At 53.3% G+C, this 17,969-nt stretch overlaps 7 protein-coding genes across 7 annotated transcripts; 4 read left to right on the top strand and 3 right to left on the bottom strand.

Moving 5' to 3' along the window:
* The first annotated feature begins 295 nt into the window (after positions 1-295).
* Positions 296-1,842, top strand: PV07_04662 (uncharacterized protein). The gene is made up of 2 exons (XM_016391485.1): positions 296-723; positions 780-1,842. The coding sequence occupies exons 1-2, from the start codon at positions 690-692 to the stop codon at positions 1,766-1,768; spliced, it is 1,023 nt and encodes a 340-aa protein (XP_016249004.1). The 5' UTR covers positions 296-689; the 3' UTR covers positions 1,769-1,842.
* On the bottom strand, positions 1,785-5,459 carry PV07_04661 (uncharacterized protein). The gene is made up of 3 exons (XM_016391484.1): positions 5,207-5,459; positions 5,094-5,148; positions 1,785-5,035 (listed from the first exon to the last, which is right to left on the bottom strand). The coding sequence occupies exons 1-3, from the start codon at positions 5,361-5,363 to the stop codon at positions 2,587-2,589; spliced, it is 2,661 nt and encodes an 886-aa protein (XP_016249003.1). The 5' UTR covers positions 5,364-5,459; the 3' UTR covers positions 1,785-2,586.
* Positions 5,460-5,847: 388 nt separating this feature from the next.
* PV07_04660 (uncharacterized protein) lies at positions 5,848-7,750 on the top strand. Its single transcript, XM_016391483.1, has 2 exons — positions 5,848-6,819; positions 6,872-7,750. The coding sequence occupies exons 1-2, from the start codon at positions 6,445-6,447 to the stop codon at positions 7,475-7,477; spliced, it is 981 nt and encodes a 326-aa protein (XP_016249002.1). The 5' UTR covers positions 5,848-6,444; the 3' UTR covers positions 7,478-7,750.
* A 104-nt stretch (positions 7,751-7,854) lies between these two features.
* Positions 7,855-8,917, top strand: PV07_04659 (uncharacterized protein). Its single transcript, XM_016391482.1, has 2 exons — positions 7,855-8,553; positions 8,612-8,917. Exons 1-2 carry the CDS (start codon positions 7,960-7,962, stop codon positions 8,813-8,815), a joined length of 798 nt encoding a protein of 265 aa, XP_016249001.1. The 5' UTR covers positions 7,855-7,959; the 3' UTR covers positions 8,816-8,917.
* Positions 8,918-9,334: 417 nt separating this feature from the next.
* Positions 9,335-11,455, top strand: PV07_04658 (uncharacterized protein). Its single transcript, XM_016391481.1, has 5 exons — positions 9,335-9,881; positions 9,935-10,128; positions 10,184-10,266; positions 10,316-11,002; positions 11,067-11,455. The coding sequence occupies exons 1-5, from the start codon at positions 9,636-9,638 to the stop codon at positions 11,318-11,320; spliced, it is 1,464 nt and encodes a 487-aa protein (XP_016249000.1). The 5' UTR covers positions 9,335-9,635; the 3' UTR covers positions 11,321-11,455.
* On the bottom strand, positions 11,131-14,107 carry PV07_04657 (uncharacterized protein). Its single transcript, XM_016391480.1, has 5 exons — positions 13,806-14,107; positions 13,259-13,669; positions 12,970-13,198; positions 12,522-12,900; positions 11,131-12,460 (listed from the first exon to the last, which is right to left on the bottom strand). Exons 1-5 carry the CDS (start codon positions 13,867-13,869, stop codon positions 11,876-11,878), a joined length of 1,668 nt encoding a protein of 555 aa, XP_016248999.1. The 5' UTR covers positions 13,870-14,107; the 3' UTR covers positions 11,131-11,875.
* A 118-nt stretch (positions 14,108-14,225) lies between these two features.
* On the bottom strand, positions 14,226-17,857 carry PV07_04656 (uncharacterized protein). Its single transcript, XM_016391479.1, has one exon. The coding sequence runs from the start codon at positions 15,970-15,972 to the stop codon at positions 14,386-14,388; it is 1,587 nt and encodes a 528-aa protein (XP_016248998.1). The 5' UTR covers positions 15,973-17,857; the 3' UTR covers positions 14,226-14,385.
* Positions 17,858-17,969: the final 112 nt, after the last annotated feature.

Below are 17,969 nucleotides of genomic sequence, written 5' to 3'. Positions count from 1 at the left end.
GGATTCTCTATACTTGGAGTTTTCTAGGTGTACCGAGTACACCGAGATGGAACCTACCCCTGTCCGTCAATGTCAGGAACCGCCCTCTACAGAGACCATGCTTGACTCCAGATGTCGAGTCCGAGCCTTGTTGCCCTCATATTGGAGAAGAAGTGCCCCAACCCCCCCACCTTCACCAAAGCCGCAGCCTCGGCTAAACCTCCAAAAGCTGGACGACTTTCTCCGTGGTTCCCCAACCCCAACTTCCTCTTCCTCTCTCTGCGCCTGTGTCTATTCCCCAATCCCGTCGTCTTAACTGGAGGGACGGAGTATGGTGGGAGAAACCGCCCAGCACCACAGGAAGTATACGGAGTACTTTGTTACATTTCAGACGCTTCCGCATCGCAATTGCCGCACAACGGTCCATCCCATTGGAGTCTTCCCGGCATCGACTCCGAGGGGGTGGAGTGGCCGCTTCAACGTGCCGAGACGGCCAAAAACCATGTCGACGACACGTTCTGATCGTCTTGAACATCATCCCGCATATCACGTAGGGCGACCACGAGGCTGACGCATCTTTGACCAAAGCACAGTCGCGCACATTTCCCCTTGCCTGTATACTACACGAAAGACAGACTGCACGGACCAAGTGAAACAGAGAATCAATCACCAGAGACCACACGAGCCAGGAGATCAATCTCGTCGACAAGATGGCTTCCCCTCAAGATACCGTTGCGTTTATTGGTAAAGGAAGCTGAAATCCAACCTGTCATATACTTCTTCTAAGAAATTACTCATAGGCATCGGCGTCATGGGCTACTCCATGGCCGTCAACTTGCGCGCCAAACTCCCCTCCACCACAACCCTCCTGATTTGCGACGTCTCAGACGCGGCCCTGAAGAAATTCCAGACCGAGAACTCCTCCAAAGGCCCCATTGAGGTGGTGTCGAACGGCTTCGAGGCCATTAAGCGCGCCAACACCCTGATAACCATGCTGCCCACCGCGGCGTCGGTAGAGAAAGTGTACCTGGACCCGCAGACGGGGGTGATCCAGGGCGCGATCGAGGCCTCCAAGAACGGCAACCCCCAGAAGAAGCTGATAATGGAGTGCGGCACGATCGAGACGGCTACCATCCTTAAAGTCGCGGCCGCCACGAAGGAGGCCGCCCCGAAGCTCGCCTCGGGAGCGACCCTCGACTTCGTCGACGCGCCCGTCAGCGGCGGGCCCATGGGCGCCGAGGCGGGGACCTTGTGCTTCATGGTCGGCGCCATGACCAAGGACGCCTTCGAGCGAGCCAAGGAGTACCTCCAACACATGGGCAAGAAGGACAGCATATTCCACTGCGGCGACGTCGGCGCAGGCACCGCCTTCAAAGTCATCAACAACTACCTGTCCGCCATCACCAGCCTCGCCGCGAGCGAAGCGCTCAACATCGGCGCCAAGATGGGCCTGGACCTCAAACTGCTCACCGACGTCATCAACGTCAGCGGCGGACAGTGCTGGGTCACGTCGCAGTCCAACCCCGTGCCCGGGATCCACGCCAACGCCCCCGCGAGTCGCGGCTACGAGGGCGGCTTCCGGATCGAACTGTGCAAGCACGTGCTGGAGATGGGCTCGTCGCTGGCCGAAATGGTTGGCGCGAGGACCATCCTGGATAAACCCACCTTGGGGGCCTTCGACGAGGCCATGGCCGACCAGAGGTACAAGGGCAAAGACGCCCGCGTGGTTTACAAGTGGTTGAACGACCAGGGGCGGTCAGAAAAGGAGGTCAACGGAGACAAGAAATGAGGCCCCGCGGGGGGGAGGGACACTCAGGGAGAATAAGAACGAGCAGAATTAGCCGGAATAGAAAGTGTCACGCCCCGATATATGGCTTCAACTTCCCTGCTGTTCAATCGTCTCCGCCTAGTTCTACAGTAGATCTAACACTGGGTGCTGTGCGGTGCGGTGCTCTGATCTGATCTGCTACCCCGAGGGCCGGCTCTGTGACGTGATACTATCAACGACGAACGGCCGACCATCTTATCAGCGCGCAAGTGGTGCCGCCGACAGCACCATCGTAGCGAAGCTGATTAGGCTGTAAGGCTGCTTGGATAGACATGGAGCCTGTCGCCATATTTACGACACCTCCTGTCTCGAGCGTCCACCACCACTCGCATTATCGGTTGCCAGTCGTAGCACTCTATTGGCATGGGTGGCGTACGAGGAGCTCAGACTGCAGCCGCGGACTTTGCGTCGTTCCTCTAGCACACCGGAGCAACGGGAAATGTAGCAGTAATTCCCAAGGGAGCAGATGCCCGACGGGCAATGGCTACATGCGCTGACCAGCCTTCGGCAAGTTCTGGCAGTCCGCAGGCCACTAAGCCCAGATGGGCTCCAAGGATTGCATCGCCAGAGGAGGACTCGAGAGACCTAGAACCAGCCCCCTTGGACTCGGTGAGGAAGATCGCTCGTTATGCCTGGAGCGTTGCGACCCTGTTTGACTTCACTGAGCTGTTGAACATACACCACGACAAATACTGCCACAAAAAGGGGCGTTTGCGGGATTGCAACGAGCTGCAGACTTCAATAAAGAGGTAACAGCTCAGACTCTCAGCAGAGTCGCTTCATCCTGCTTCGAGCATATCGGCGTAAATGTTGAGACTCGTTCCAATGACATCGACGATTGCCCATGTCTGAGCCCCGCGAAACACCTGTGCCCATACTCTCAGCACACCCGCACTGAGGTATTTCATTGCAGCAGGCGAGTCGATGGCCACGTCCACAGGCATCGCAAATTCTGTCTCGTCCAGCATGGTCTTCACCAAGGTCGCAATCTTTCGCTCATCATTCGTTATCGCCGGACCCGAGTCTGGCAGGCTCAATGCTTCCAGCCATTTGCTTAGCAGAAAAGCGCACTCCAATGTGCACAAGGAATGCTGGATTGACCACATGAAGGTTTGTGTCTGGGCAACGAGGTGGATGCCGATCTTGACCGGTATGCTCAAAGCATGAGCAGAGTGGAGGACTGCTCGCACGAGCTTCGGTGTCCGCTTGACAGAAGGACTGTCTCGAAAGGCGTTGGCAATCTGGACAGGGTCGCGGGTGTCAAGTGCTCTTCCGGGTCCTAAGTCAACATTGAGGCGAATGTATGCAAGCCGCAGAAGCGCAGTAGAGTTGAAAGTGACTGGCCCGTTCGGGTTCATCGGGTCAAGAGATGATTCAGGATTGCGTTTCCACGCTAATTGCCAATTTCTCAGGGCCTGTTCGATGGCAGCAACGTCATCAGATCGTAAATCGCCGTCGTGATCAAGTCGATATCGGGAGATTTGGCGAACGAAGAAAATATGTTGCAACAGTGCATGGACGAGGACATAATTTCCCAGTGAAGAGTTGTATGTTGTCACATCGTTACCATTGCGAGAGAACAAGCGATGCAAGGCTGTTTGAAAGCTGGTCTCAGAGACTGAACGGGCCCGCAACTCTTTCCATTTGCTCGCAGTTGGTGCCTTGAACTCCGCAGCGTTGCAAGGTAAGGTGAGATCGACTTCGGAAGCCAGTATAAGCGAAGGAACGTTATAGACGATGGTGTGCAGATTGAAAAAGCAGAAGACAATGAATTTGGTGCGTTTAATTGACTCTCGTCGAATCCAATCTGTCCAGCTAATGTCTTCGGGCATTGGCTGACTCTTGAAACCGTCGTCCCTCACCAGGGTTGCTAGAACGCTCTGTATTGCAAGTGCCTCGCGAAGGATTTCTCGGTGCTTAGCCCAAGTTGCCATCGCCATGAGCAACAGCAGGGCCTGTGCTGTTTGCATCAGATCTTCTTTCTGCAACCCAGAGTCGAAATCTGGCTGCGATGGCAGGCCCAAGCATCCCGACATGGAGCCACTGCGCGGTGTCTCTCCTGTCGCCAAGTCGCTAGATTTCCCATGTCCGGAATATTGCGGTGATACCTCTGCCGACCGATGGAAGGCGGCCAATCTGGCATCTCTCTGGCGGATGCGTTGCATGGCTATCGATTGACTGACAGAAAACAGCTCAACGCCTTTTTGTCCCTCGAAGCAATATTGTGCACCGACGGCGGCCATTGCTAGAATAAGCTCGATGCAACTATTATTCACTGATAACGTGGGGATATGGAGGAAGGGCAGGTGTTCGTGAAAGCCATTGACATAGCCGGCCAGATATCTTGATAGTGCTAGCCGAGACGGGAGTTGGAAGGTGTTGGGCACGACGTGAGCAAACTCCGCCAACTTCAAAGAGACGTTTTGCCGGTCTTCGATGTTGATGTCGGATAATGGACGATGGATGCTGTTCTGCTCACTTTGCGGCGCCGAAGGACTCTCCTCCGGTTGCAGCGATGGTAAACGAGACCCGAAGCGCGAGAACGAGCCCGAGTCTTCAGGGTGATCTGGGTTGGGGAGTGCGCGAGATACAGGGCGTGAGATCTGACGAGGCTCGGTGGTTGGAAGCACGTCGGTCGTGTGGGTAAAGGACTCAGGTGAGAAGAAGGGAATGGGCTGTTCGGCGCTGATCATCGAAGAAAAATGATAAGAAGATAGAGCGCCGTTGTCCATGAAGTTTGCCAGATCTTGAAGAGAGTCCTCGAAATCAAATCCCACAATGCCATTGACTTGGTCTGAGGGAGCCGGAATGGAAGCTTGGGGAGTCGGCTCAGGTAGGAACTGGTCCTGTACAGGGAATATCGGCGTTGCGAGAGGGTTCGGCTGTCGCAGGGGAGCGTGGGCTTGGGAATCCTGAGGTCGAGCATGTTCCGCAGCCATGAGCAAGGTTGCAAAGGAAAGGTCATGGCCATTTGGCGTGCTGCCCGTATTCTGCCCCGAATTTGCGGGTAGATAGCTGGGAACCATGCTCTGGGAGGCGTTGAAATCGCTGGAGGTCATGCTGGGGGGGTCGGGGAGATCTAAAGCGTGGTGGTCATCGGTGTTCCGGCGTTTTCGACTTGTAGATGATGGTGTTGAACTGGCAGCAGCAGCGCTCTGACCGTTTCGACCATTTCTTCCCCAGCGTTCAGCATCGTGACTGAGTCTCTCATGTCGAACCAGAAGGTCGCTTCAACCAAGTCAGCTGCCAATGTTTGCGACACCAATAACCGAATTGGGTACGGTACCTTCTTGTGAACTTGCTGTCGCATTGATTGCAGGCGAAAGGCTTCTCTCGGGTATCTGAAAAGAGGTCAGGAAGGGCACGCATACGAATCTATCAGGTCACAAAGAGCCATACGCGTTCGTTCATGCCGCTGAAGATGCTCTAGGCGCGCAAACAGCCTCTGACAGTGTTTGCACTGGAATCTTTTGGGCTTCTTGGGGGGCGGTTCCTGGTTCCGGTCTTCCTCCAACTCCGGGCCGTCAATCTCCGCATTAATGTTGTCGTCAATCATGGGCTCAAAAGCATTTCTGCCGGTCGCTATGACAAGATGCTGAAGCTAGGCGGGCGACTTGGAGATGCCCAAAGAGGTATCAAGACAAAAAGCTCGAATTGCTTGGGTGATGGGAGTGAAGCTCTGGGGGGGAATTTCTGGGGTGGCTGCGGAGAGATTGGTGGTGGCAGCTGGGCGGTGGACGCCGCATGTGCAGGCGAGCAGGGTTCGACCTTTCGCCGAGCCACCGCAGGTGAAAAACATGGGGCGAACAGGCCACATGTTGCGGGGCTGGCTGGGAGAAGCCAGTAGAAGGGAGAGGAGCACACCAGGGGGGGTGGCAATGCCCAGACTTGTAGGCGCCACCGCCCATGAGCGACCTAACCGAGTACCAAACCCGAGAGCAGGCACGCCTGGAACTGGCATGCAGGCTTGGAGCCCACAATAACCTACCAGGGAGGTACAAAGGTTCCTCAACATGTACTGTACTTGTAGGTAGGCGATTGGCCGCAGGTTTCAGCTGGGCCGAGGGACAACTGCGGTCTTTGTTCTCACTTTCACCTGTCCCCTTGCCTACACAACGCGACACAAGAATGAATTTGCTACCTCCTTAGTGGCCTCCTGAGCCGCTTTTATGATAGAAGTGGCGGTCAGTGACTATCTCTAGGCTGCTGAACGGAATGCCAACAAATCTCATCCGCGGGTTGCTCAGTTGCACTCTGCCTTCTGGGTCCTACAGACGATTTACCTACCGAAAGAGACCATTCATTTTTTACGCTCGCATCAACTCCATGTCTGCATAGGACGATTGCGCCCGACCTCACCTGCCGACACAACGATATACCTGCCCAGACCTGGCCATGTGGAACATAAAGAGACCCTCCGGCAGGGTTGCTCATATTATTGGGGAAGTCTGGAAACATGCCGAAGCTGCTTTTGGCCATCCTTCTTACCCCAACGGCCATCCTCCAGCAAGTGGGACCGTGGTTGGGATCCGATCTTGGTCAATATCGATCTTGCTAAAATCCGAAAGAGTTCCTCAGGTCATGTCAACGACGCTGAGTGCTGCTTCAATACAATCCTCAAAAGCACCAGCGGCGGGATGTCTTCCCCGTATCTGAGCCAGGCACCGCCGTCACCGCCAGAGAGCCCCTCCGAAGCGACGGTCGAAGTGTACGCTCTCTCCGCTGGTCACTTCTCGCTCCCGGAACGTTTCTTTGTACATCCAGCCTCGCAGACCGCCCGAAGAACCGTTCCTTCTTTGTCTTTTTTGATAGTCCATCGGGATCAAGAGTCAGGTCAAACAACACGGATAGTGTTCGACCTAGGTCTTCGCCGAGATCTCAATAGATACTCACCGCCGATTCAGAAACATGTCGAGACGAGACAGCCCATGACAACTCTGCCCGATGTGACTGCCAGTCTCGCTGCAGGCGGATTGACACCCGACGACATTCATTATGTCATCTTCTCGCATGTAAGTCTACCGTGCCCAAGTCCTGATGCTAGGCTAACAAAGGAACCAAAAGGTCCATTGGGATCATGTGGGGGAACCTCGAGACTTTCCTAGAAGTACATTTGTGATCGGGAGTGGTGCGAATGCGTTGCTACAAGGCCACGGGTCATTACGAGGGAGTCATTCGTTCTTCGAATCTGATTTACTACCGGCCGCAAGAATGATCGAGCTGTCCAACCCTTACGAAGACATAGAGGAAGAAGCCAAGAAACAGCCCCTAGATTCCCACGGCCCAGATTTCATTCAAGAATGGAAAGCTCATGGAAATCTACCTCGAGTCCTCGACATCTTCCATGATGGCAGCCTCCTTATCGTTGACGCTCCAGGTCATCTTCCCGGCCACATTAACCTACTGGCACGGACTAGTCCTACAAAGAGTGTCTACTTGGCTGGAGATGCGTGCCACGACAGGCGGATCATGAGGAATGAGAGACAGATTGGGGAGTGGCTTGACGAGCACGGCCATATCTGTTGTATTCATGCGGACAAGAAGTTGGCGGAGCAAACCATTGAACGAATCCAACAGCTGGAATTGACAGGAGTCGAGGTTATTTTTGCGCATGATTTTGAGTGGGAAGAGGATCCAGCAAACCAATCGAGGTTCTTTGGGAGCTCTTGAGTTTTGGGACAATGTTCGAGCATGGTGAGCAGCCATGCCAGGCCTTTCCAGTGCGTCGATATCCAACATCAACAACCCTAGCACTGGGCGCAACCCCACGAAGCTTCCAATCATTCTGGTTGTTTCTGTTGCCCATTGTCCTCGAACTTTAGAGAGCCTCCATTGGTCCTCAACATGGTTGCCCGAGGCATTGATAGTGGGGCAGGGTAGAGCAGCACCTAGGTATGTACATACTCAGACGGCGAGAACTGCTGGTCGGGTAGTTGAAAGTGGAAATTTGTCTTTTCCCCACACGCTACATTTGAAGCGTCTGTCGGTCCAACTCCGCCCATGTTTCTCCAATTCTGTACGAGAACCGGCGGTTAGCAAATTATAGAGTTGTTGTGTCGCCCGTGTGACATAACTAAAACGACTGTGTAGGTTGTTGTGCCATTGTGTTGTTTGTCTACCTTGAGAGTAATAGCCGTTACAACCACCAAGACATGGCCGCGTCAAAAGACCCCGCAGAAATGAAGAAGGCCTTCGTCGCTCAACTGGGCGAGGAGCAATGGGATGAATCCTGGGAAAGCATCGCAAAGCTTAGCCCTGAGCTCTTCAAGGCCAGTGTCGATCTCATCGCGGTACCCAAGAAGAAGAGATACTTGTCTCCCAAGATCCAGCAACTCATGTCGATCGCCATTGACGCTGCTTCAACTCACCTCTACGTCCCGGGCGTTCGAAAACACATTGATGCTGCACTAAAAGAGGGGGCCACTCCCGCCGAGATAATCGAAGTGATTGAGCTGACGGGAACATTGGGCATCCATGCCTGCAATATTGGAGTGCCCTTGCTTGTCGAAGTAATGAAAGAGGAGGGCGTATACGACCAACATGCTACTGCCGGCAAACCTTTCGACGAGAAGCGAGAGAAGTTGAAGGCCGACTTTACGAAGAACAGAGGATACTGGCATACCTTCTGGGAGGATTTCTTAGCGTTGGATCCCGAATTCTTTGAGGCATATTTGAATTTCTCGTCTGTGCCCTGGCTGAAGGACGTAGACGGCTCAGGCAAGGGAGGTGGCGTATTGGAACCCAAGGTTAGCCTTCCCTCCTTCGGAGAAGCGGGCTATCGGATCTCACTGACAGCCTTCCCAGGTGAAAGAGTTGGTATACTGTGCGTTCGACGCCGCCGCGACCCACCTCTATGTTCCAGGGCTGAAGCTGCACATGAGGAACGTCCTGAAGTATGGAGGAACACCAGAAGAAATTATGGAAGTTTTGGAGATTGCAACTCAGCTCAGTCTGCATACGTCGAACGTCGCTGCGCCTATACTGGCAGAGCGATTGGGCAAATCATGACAAGGCTGAGAGTTGACACCTGACGAGGCTCGCACTGTGAAAGCCTCTCCAAGCATCCACACCCAGAGTCACGCATCCAAAATCTAATCATGACAATAGCTATTCCCACCTGCGTTTAAATTTGTGTCAATCACCTTCCTCCAGGCTTTGCTTGACAGATCCAAGCACCCTATCGCTTCCGTCAGGTCGCTCGTCGCAGACTTCTCCAACAAGATGTGCTGGTGATAAATGCCGATTGGAGAAACTCCAATCTCCGCAGCATCCATCTTACGGACGCTGCAGTTACATCGACCGTTGACTGCTAGCGCGTTTCCCGACACTGTCGAGGCATTGCCGATCAGCATTCCTTGCCTATACTGTACTGGACCCGGTCTAGGATGGGCACATCACTGATCCGCTTTGAACCAAAGGTGCCACCGCCAATGGCACCAGACGGCGGTCTGCAGACCTATGCCATGTCCCACCTTGGCAACCCAGACCCAAAGGCTATGGCCCTTCTCGAGAGACGATATCACTCTCAGGCCATCAGGTTTCCTGCCCGGAATTTCTCCTTGCTGTCACTGCCATTGCCTCCTCTGCCTCGTTCCCTTCTATCCGCTTGATCAGGAGATATCCACCTGCAAGGATTGTCTACAAGGATTTTCCCCACGTGGCTTGATTCTGGACTTGATACCCCAACTTGCTCGAGAATCATAAGCAGGGCTCCAGGACAAGATTCTCGTCCTTCCACCAAGACACTGACCGGCTCTCATATCCACGAAGCCTAAACTTCCAAGGCCCTGCCTTACAGATAGTGGGAAAAGGATAGCGGAACATCACCATGGCAAACCCGGCCGAAGAGCTCAAGCAAAAGGCTGAGATCGAAGAGTATGTTACAGATGACCGCTCTAGAGAGGTCATCGAGTTTGAGAAGAAGGAGGCCAAGTTGCGGCGCAAGCTCGATCTCTACATCGCCCCCGTGATGATGCTTCTCATGCTCATCAGCTATCTTGATCGTGGCAACATTGGGTTCGCAGCCACCCAAGGCATGGCTGATGATATCGGTCTGCATGGCAACCAGCTCAATGTAAGCTGCCTCATTTCCATTCAACTTTGTTCACTTGGCTAACTTGATGATAGACTGCCGTTTCCATCTTCTACTGCACCTATGTGCTTGCCGAGCTACCAACCTCGTTATACGTCAAGCGACTTCAGTTCCACCGAGTCATCCCCATCATCACCTTTTGCTGGGGACTTGTTTGCATGTGTATGGGATTCATCCAGAACTTTGCTGGTCTCTGTGTCTGCAGAATTCTGCTCGGATGGTTTGAAGGGTACGTGTTGGACCCGACTCGAGCAATGGACCAAGCTAATCTTTTGTGCCTCTAGCTGTCTGTTTCCCTCCATGACGCTTTTCCTGGCCAACTGGTACAGGCGGGAAGAACTGGCTCAAAGAATATCCTACCTCTTCAGTTAGTATCATGCAACCTCTTGAAGGCGATCCAGGCTAACATGAGATAGTTGCGTCTGCTCTGTCCGGCGCGTTTGGCGGCCTCATCGCCTTTGGCATCCTGTACATGGACGGCGTCGCCAACTACCCCGGTTGGCGATGGCTCTATATTCTGGAGGGTCTCATCACGCTCGTCTGGGCGGGAATGTGCGTGTACCTGGTCCCCAAGAACTACCAGACCGCCTACTTCCTCAACGACGAAGAGAAGAAAGTCATGGCCGTCCGCGCCGAGCTGTCGGAATCCTACTCCGGCGGCGACGGCCACTACAAAGTCAACGACCTCAAGCTGGCCTGGAAGGACACCAAAACTTGGCTGCACGGTGTCAGCCAGATTGCCGTGGTCACCATCCTCTACGGGTTTGGCACGTTCTTGCCCATCATCATCAAGAACGGGTTGCACTACTCCACCAAACAAGCCCAGTATCTGGTCATCCCCGTCAATCTCTGGGGCGCCGTCGTCTACGCCGTCGGCGCCGTCATCTCTGACAAGTACCACAAGAGATTCTTGATCATGGTGGTTTGTGCCCCCGTCGGCATTGCAGGATACGCCATCCTTCTGAAAATGGACGACGTCTCGGTGGGCGTTCAATATTTCGCCACGTATCTTATCGCCACGGCATGCTTCCTCTGCACCGGAGGCAACATTGCATGGCTGTCCGGTAATGTGGCACCCGACGGAAAGAGAGCTGCGAGTTTGGGTAAGTCTTCTCACGGCGGCGGTCTGATGGACACAATTCATTTACTAAACGTTCTTTTTCTCAGGTACCCAGCTCACCCTCACCAACCTGGGGGGCATCATCTCTGGCCAAATCTACGCCTCCACAGACGCTCCCAGATTCGTCCTCGGCCACGCCTGGTCCCTGGGCAGTCTGGCCTTTGCCTTCATCGTGTTCAACATTCTCCGCGTGCTCTACCAGAGGCGTGAGAACTGGAAGGCCGAGCAGCGCGCCCAGGGCGTGGTGACTCCGCCAGAGGAGTTCACCGACCGGTCGCCCGAGTTCAAGTACCAGTTCTAAACCAAGAATGGCTGCGTGGATAGAGGGACGGTTGTGGGGGTTCAGCTGGAATGAGGCAAATCCTGCAGCGGCCGAGGGTTCCCAAATAGCAGAATGTAGTCTCAAATCCTTCACCAAAAAAAGTATGTTTGATAGTCAGACCACGTCTACGAGAGGCGCCTCTCTGGATTCCGCAAGCATTCCACATTTGGTGACCCGCCCTACAGAGCCATAGACACCACTATTCCACGTCGAAATTTTGACAGGCGTCGCCTATCAGCCTGTCGGTGGTATGGTGGCTCCGCTCTTCGAAGCCGACTCTCCCAGAGGCCCCAAGCTCACGGAAATTGGTCCATGACCCCTCTGTGAAAAAGACTTGAGGCAACGTCAGCCGCATATTGGAGACCACCGTGAAGTGGCAACAAAGCCCGGCTTGTCGACCCGATCGCTCCACTGGACATAGCCATCGTTCCTCCGCCGGCGTCTGCACGGAAGCCCTGGAACGCTGGCGCCGAAAAGAAGGATTGATGGACGATCGTTCTGGAGCCCTTCCCCAAGGAGTCGTAATCTCTGGCCCTACACCGGCAACATTTTCGGGTCCGGTGCAGCGGCACTGTGCCCCAATCTGGGAAACGAGAACCTGGTGATCTTCTCAAAATCAGGGGCCTTCTCGTGCGTCCAGACCCCAACAGACCTGTGGCCGACAGGGAATGTGCCGAATCCTTTAGAGTCAATCACGACCTCTCTGTCTTCCCAGCCGAGAATATCCCTCCACCTCTCCCCAATGTGCCTGTGACCCACAAACATCCTCTTGGACCCCCTGTCCCAGCTATTGGTCATGATAACAGCGAGGCCGGCTCCGTTGGCCTTAGACCTGTGGCCCAGCCGGGTCCAGCCAATGCAGTCTTCCCGGTCGAGGTAGTCTCTTTGCGGGCCATGTGCGTAGAGCTTCCTCGCGGCGACGAGTCGCGCAAGCTTGCCACCGCACGCTGGGAGTCGAGGCCGTGGACCATGGATGCCGAAGACGTCGCCCCAGAAGACACAAGGGGTCCCACCATTGTGGCGAAGGAGAATCAGGGCGTAAGCCAGCGGGATGAACCATTCTTCGACAGGTGCAGCCAGAGACTGTGTCTCTTGGGTGTCGTGGTTCGCAACAAACGTCTGCAAAGCACTTGTCAGATTGACAGGGTTCAACACGCCCGGTTCAAGTCGATGGTCTTACCACGGCATGGTCATGATCCCTTTGTACCAGAGAGCCGTCGAAAATGGCGGTCAAATCATGCAGCCTTCCCTTCGAAAAGTCGCTGAAGGTATATACCAGCTGGACATCAAATAGATTCAGTCGCCCATGGCATCTCTTGATGACCTTGAGCAATGTGTTCACATCAGAATCCCAAAACTCCCCCACGAAGAACAACTTTTTCCCTTGAGATGTTGTCGTTTCAAGATGGGAAAGAAAGTCTGCAAGGAAAGAAAGAGAGTAGTGCTTGATGGCATCCAAGCGAAAGCCGCCGAGATCAAGCAGGGAGGTGATCCAAGATCCCCAGTTGAAGATGTCTGTGCGTACGGAGGGGTGCGAGTGATCAAGGTCTGCGAACATTCTATCGACAGTCGTAAGCTCGTGGCTTCTCTGGGTTTGAAGTAGCGAGAGCCCCGGGAAACACACTTACAAGTAGTCGTAGTTTCCGAGCTCCTTACTGACATCGTGTGCCCAGTCACTTCGCTTTCCTTCGCCAATGAGTTTGAAGATACCATGATCTTTCCGGCGGGAGTCATAGTCGACGCCAGAAAAATGCTTCCAATTGTACTTCATGTCGGAGTATTTCGTGCCGCGCCCGGGGAAGGTGAACTTTGTCCATGTTTCCAGCTCATAGGGTTTAGAGATGGTCTTCGTCCGATCTGTTGCGCATGGAGCTCGGTTACTGTCTCGTCGCCGCGTTTTGTGAGGATTTGACTCACCATGAGGGTCTACCTTGACGCCCCAACTCACCTCTTTTCCGTCTGGCGAGGCTTTGTGATTCAACACGGCATCCCATAGAATCTCGATTCCAAGTTCCTTTGCCGTTGCACAGAATGCCTCTAGCTCCGCCTTGTGGCCCCATTTCGTCCTTGGTGGTTTGCCATTGTTCTTCGCGTCAAACTCGCCAAGATCCCAAAGGTCATATATACCGTACCCGTTGTCATGCACTGATGTAGCTTTGCAACCTGGGGGAATCCAGATGTGCGAGATACCTAAGGCGGAGAGGTGTGGAAGTAGAGCTGTCAAGGTGTCGTAATGGCTTGCATTCGGAAGACCACCGTCAGTAGGCGGAGCTGGCAGATACCATTCGAAGGCTTGGAACAACGTCCTGTTTTCATCTGGCTTTGGATCTTTGGGGTGTTAGCTAATGCCATTCATCTATATTTCTCCAGTTAAAACCATGATGATGCACCCACAGATGTGAAAAGTGAAGTTGGGACATAGCAGGTATTGCCAATTGAGCGCATCTCTCGTGTGCTGCCTTACCCTCGAACTCAGCAGTTCTTCCACCGCCACTTATCGTCCTAACTAGGGAGGACCACCGCTGCATTGGCAAGTGCCCAAGTAGTCTCTCCACGAGATGTTTCTGCAGTCTGCTTAACTGAACCAGATGATTGCGGCTGACGACGAACAATGGTGCTGACGACTACAAATGTGACGTCACACTGCTAACCATGCAAGCCGCTGAGGAAGAACCTCTCGCGAGAATGAAGGGATAAAAGCGAATCGAAGATAAGAACGGAAGAAATTAAACTAAATACTGTTCAAGAAGAAGCACGAGAATGCAATATATTTGTTGAGTGGGAGACGTTGAGACACTGGAACCCAAGGAGTTTTCAGCGCACTCTGCACGAGCCAATCAGAGTAAGGATGTTCGCAAGGCTGAGGAAACCCGGCCCCATATAAGTATAACTATCGAGATGTCCTGAATTCTTTATCCTGCTACACGTATTGGTAATCAAGTCAGTTCTCTGATCTGTCCCGCGCATTAATCCAGTGTCATCTTCTTATAGACATGGGTTCCTCTCGCGAGGGGGCACCGCTGTGCTGTTACTCCTCCAATCTCTCAGAAATTCTTTGCGCATGTGAAACTGGATGCACTTGTTGGGTCGCCCTTCCCATTGTACTTTGACACAAGGGGATATAGACACAAATTCTGGTGTCGGATAGTCCCGTTGACCTTGAACCCGCTCGATCCTGGCAGCACTTCTGGAGCTGTTCCATTCTCAACCCACTTTCTCAAAGCCATGAGAGTGTCGTCTGGAATGGGGCCGCTCCCTCCGCCACCGCAATGTCCCACGCCAGGAGCAAAGAAGACACGATAGAAATCGGTGACATTCTGATCCAAAGCCTTGACCCTGCTAAAATACTCCATGGTTCCATTCGGCATAATCAGGTTGTCAGCAAGACCTTGCCACGTGATCATCTTTCCGCCGGCAGCTCTGAAGGTGGACAAATTGGCGTTCATAGTACCCATTATGGAATCATACTCCACATGAGACTGACGAATTAATCCCGGAAACTCGGCGTAGGTGATATTCGAGGTGTTGTAGTTGGCGTCCTTGAACAAAAAGTCGCGGAACCAACTGTCAGAAATACCAAATGGCTCTGCAACAGTGGTGCCATTGCTAAAGGTCTCGGTGGGGGCTAGCGAGCTGAAATTGGTACCAGGGAGAATCCCATACCAGAGCGCGGTGCCATTTGCGGCAGTCGGGCCTTGCCAAATCTTCTTAACGACAGTCGCAGCCTTGCTCGAAAAGCGCCGAGTTGTCCCATCGGTGTCGCAGGTATAGTTCTTCCCAACAAGGCTTGAAGGGTCGAACTTGCAGAGTCCAGGCGCAGCAATGATACCATCCTGAAGGCCGTCCAGATGGTCGCACGCTGCAACTGCAGCCGCGTTAACAGCGTCAAACTCACATTGAGGAGGGGAGTAGTGCTCGTTGTTCATCACGGTGTAAGGCCATTGCTGAGCCGGTGTGAAGTCATTCCAGTTGATGGCAGGAGCAGATGCGACAATGCCATCATAATCGTTCGGGTACATCTGTGCTTCCATGAGACCCTGTCGGCCGCCTGTTGAACAGCCTTGCCAATACGCATACTTGGGTGAGGATCCATAGAAACTGGTGGTGACGGCCTTTCCTAGCACCGTCATGTCATGAATCGACCTGGACGCAAAATCAAGGAGCAGGTTCTGATTTACGTCGCCTTCGCTGACCAGTGCCCACGACGTGGCGTCTCCAGAGTTATTCTGAGCGTGTCCTGCGTCGGTTGACACAGCAGCATAGCCGCGCTCGACAGCGGGTGCCAACGATGACCAGGATCCGGCAACATATCCACCACCTCCCACTCCGAGGAATATACCGTTCCACCCGGTCAGAGGAAGCCATACCTGGTTGTTGACATGATCCCCAGTCCCGGGATGAGTCAGGCTAACATTGACTTGACAGAAGCCGAGACCTGTGATGTTCTGGCCCGGCCAGTTGTTTGATTCGCCGGTGATGTTGACAGCATAGTCACGAACCACCGATGCAGTCAAGGAGGTAACGATAGCTCCCGGGACATTCGGTTTGGGAAGAGAGTTGGAACAAGTAGCTGCACTGGGAAGAGCATTCACCCAACTGATGGCACCGAAAATGATCAAGAGACAAAGCATTTTGGCAGGTGGGAAAACCGGTAAATGTGACACATTTCCATCAAGGACGCCAAAAGAGCTTGACAACTCTTATATATGCTTGATAATGCTTGGTTCCACGCAGACTCCTTGGGTTTGCTGGCACTGCTGGAGACTCGCCTCCTCACAGCCTTAGGCGCTCTAAGTGCCGTCGATCCGGAAGCGGCTGCAAGTCAAACAAAAGAAAATGCGGGGAAAGTGCAAAACCTGCTTTTTGACGACAAGTCTTCAACCGTGCAATTCATATCCCAGCCATTTAGAAATGAAGAAGCTGCGAAATGAGGAGAATTCGTGCCGTGATCGCCGTCTGTTTCGGCAGAAAGCCGTGTCGATCCCGCTCTTTGGTCTTTTCTTCCACCACACAGGAGTTCTCCCGCAGCGTCGACATTGCCTTTCACCGCAACCAGGCAACAGCGGGCCTCAATTGGCAGAGATTGACAGCTATGCGGGGTTAGCACTTATCGGCAATCCAGTGCAGTCTGTGTTTTCACATTGCATCGTTCACGAATGAGAGTTTCTCTCATTCGTAGAGGCCCGTAGCATGCTTGAATGGGAGGAAGGAATCGTTAGGGGTCTGCTGACGTTGACCAGCCTGGTTACTGATTCACCTCGTGGGGAGTGGCCTCGCATGTCGTTGAAACATTATCCGCGAATTCGTTGATAGCCAATCTGATCATTGTGACGATAGGCGAGGTAGCCTTGAGGGCTTTTTGCGTATAAATCTGGCGAAACATGGCACTGTCTGAGCGAAATTCGTACAACACTTACCGGTAAGTCAAACTGCATCATACAGCCTGGCGTATGTGTTGGAGCGCGCTGCAGACTGATTACAGTGCGAATCCCGAGGATCTCCACAAGGCTGCCTCAAGCATAGACCTGCCTGCATATTCCGAGCCGATTTCGATATATTGCGTGAAGTGGTCTCGAGAGTATTTGAACACTCTAACACAGTTGCTTCCGGTACACTGTGGAAGAATATGTACTTGAATTCCGATCAATGAAGTAAGAATAGAAACGCCAGAACTCTTCAGATGCAGAACAGTCGACGTGATTGCTGCAGACGTAAGCTCAGGTTGCCTGCTCCAGCGTCATGATATCGTGTTCTGTCTAGCTAGAACACTGTGAAGTTCATGGTCGGGGCAGAATTCGATCTATACGAAGAGTTTTTTTCGGTGGAAGCCTTCAGATTTCCTGAATAGCCTGGCGTTCGCATTTGATCTGGAAAAGTTCAGTGCCTTGGTGCGGTGTTGATCAAAGCAGCGACCGGGGTGCTGCGGTTGGAAGATATGTCCGATTGTGGGTTGTTTTGTCGAAGACTCGCTTCCCTTGCGACAACTTGGATCCAAGTGGCTACCCAACTCTTCGTGATTAATCACCCTTTTTGGGATGGACATCTCGTTTCTTCCCATAGGGATGCCAACCTTCATGGTAAGATGGGGTCTCTGTAACGCATCAGTTCTTCATCAACCTCGCTCGGTCCCGTAAGAAGTAGAAGTCTGCACCAGGCGTCGTAAAATTTTCTTCCTCTCGTTCCACGGTCGACCTTTAGGGTCGCCTTTCGGAGCGGAGGACAGGTGAAAATGGCCCAGAAAGCATCAATCAGCAGTCTACCATGCATGCTATGGCGGACAAAGTTGACCTTGATACTCACCCTCACAAAGGGCTGTAAACTCATGTACAGGCTCAGATGTCTCGGGCAAGAGGCAGTAAGTCTCACGAGCTGTGTGCGCTTGAAATAGCCGTGGGCTCCCGGTGGCTCTGGTGGTCTTTAGAGCCCATATCATCCAAGTTTGACCAGTTTGCCACATGGCTGTTGAGACCGACTGTCTCACAGATGTTGAGCTCAACCCTCGATCTGCTCCGTGGCCTCGGACAGTGAGGATGATGACAATGGGAGAGAAGTGGTCGGAATACTTTCGGGGGAAGGGAGACATTCAACCGACAAACGTGACTTCTTGGCGAGCCGGAGCTCAAGTTGA

Source organism: Cladophialophora immunda (genome assembly GCF_000835495.1).
Source record: "Cladophialophora immunda strain CBS 83496 unplaced genomic scaffold supercont1.3, whole genome shotgun sequence".
Classification (NCBI taxonomy): domain Eukaryota; kingdom Fungi; phylum Ascomycota; class Eurotiomycetes; order Chaetothyriales; family Herpotrichiellaceae; genus Cladophialophora; species Cladophialophora immunda.
This window is presented reverse-complemented; position numbering and strand designations above follow the sequence as displayed.

Bases quoted from the DNA above. Each gene is read 5' to 3' on its own strand.
- PV07_04662 (XM_016391485.1), top strand. From the start codon at position 690: ATGGCTTCCCCTCAAGATACCGTTGCGTTTATTG. The intron at 724-779 runs GTAAAGGAAGCT...AATTACTCATAG, and splicing joins AGATACCGTTGCGTTTATTG to GCATCGGCGTCATGGGCTAC.
- PV07_04661 (XM_016391484.1), bottom strand. From the start codon at position 5,363: ATGATTGACGACAACATTAATGCGGAGATTGACGGCCCGGAGTTGGAG. The intron at 5,149-5,206 runs GTATGGCTCTTT...ACCTCTTTTCAG, and splicing joins TCAGCGGCATGAACGAACGC to ATACCCGAGAGAAGCCTTTC. The intron at 5,036-5,093 runs GTACCGTACCCA...ACTTGGTTGAAG, and splicing joins GACAGCAAGTTCACAAGAAG to CGACCTTCTGGTTCGACATG.
- PV07_04660 (XM_016391483.1), top strand. From the start codon at position 6,445: ATGTCTTCCCCGTATCTGAGCCAGGCACCGCCGTCACCGCCAGAGAGC. The intron at 6,820-6,871 runs GTAAGTCTACCG...AGGAACCAAAAG, and splicing joins ATTATGTCATCTTCTCGCAT to GTCCATTGGGATCATGTGGG.
- PV07_04659 (XM_016391482.1), top strand. From the start codon at position 7,960: ATGGCCGCGTCAAAAGACCCCGCAGAAATGAAGAAGGCCTTCGTCGCT. The intron at 8,554-8,611 runs GTTAGCCTTCCC...CAGCCTTCCCAG, and splicing joins GTGGCGTATTGGAACCCAAG to GTGAAAGAGTTGGTATACTG.
- PV07_04658 (XM_016391481.1), top strand. From the start codon at position 9,636: ATGGCAAACCCGGCCGAAGAGCTCAAGCAAAAGGCTGAGATCGAAGAG. The intron at 9,882-9,934 runs GTAAGCTGCCTC...ACTTGATGATAG, and splicing joins TGCATGGCAACCAGCTCAAT to ACTGCCGTTTCCATCTTCTA. The intron at 11,003-11,066 runs GTAAGTCTTCTC...TCTTTTTCTCAG, and splicing joins AAAGAGAGCTGCGAGTTTGG to GTACCCAGCTCACCCTCACC.
- PV07_04657 (XM_016391480.1), bottom strand. From the start codon at position 13,869: ATGCAGCGGTGGTCCTCCCTAGTTAGGACGATAAGTGGCGGTGGAAGA. The intron at 13,199-13,258 runs GTGAGTCAAATC...CATGCGCAACAG, and splicing joins CGTCAAGGTAGACCCTCATG to ATCGGACGAAGACCATCTCT. The intron at 12,901-12,969 runs GTAAGTGTGTTT...GACTGTCGATAG, and splicing joins CTCGGAAACTACGACTACTT to AATGTTCGCAGACCTTGATC.
- PV07_04656 (XM_016391479.1), bottom strand. From the start codon at position 15,972: ATGCTTTGTCTCTTGATCATTTTCGGTGCCATCAGTTGGGTGAATGCT.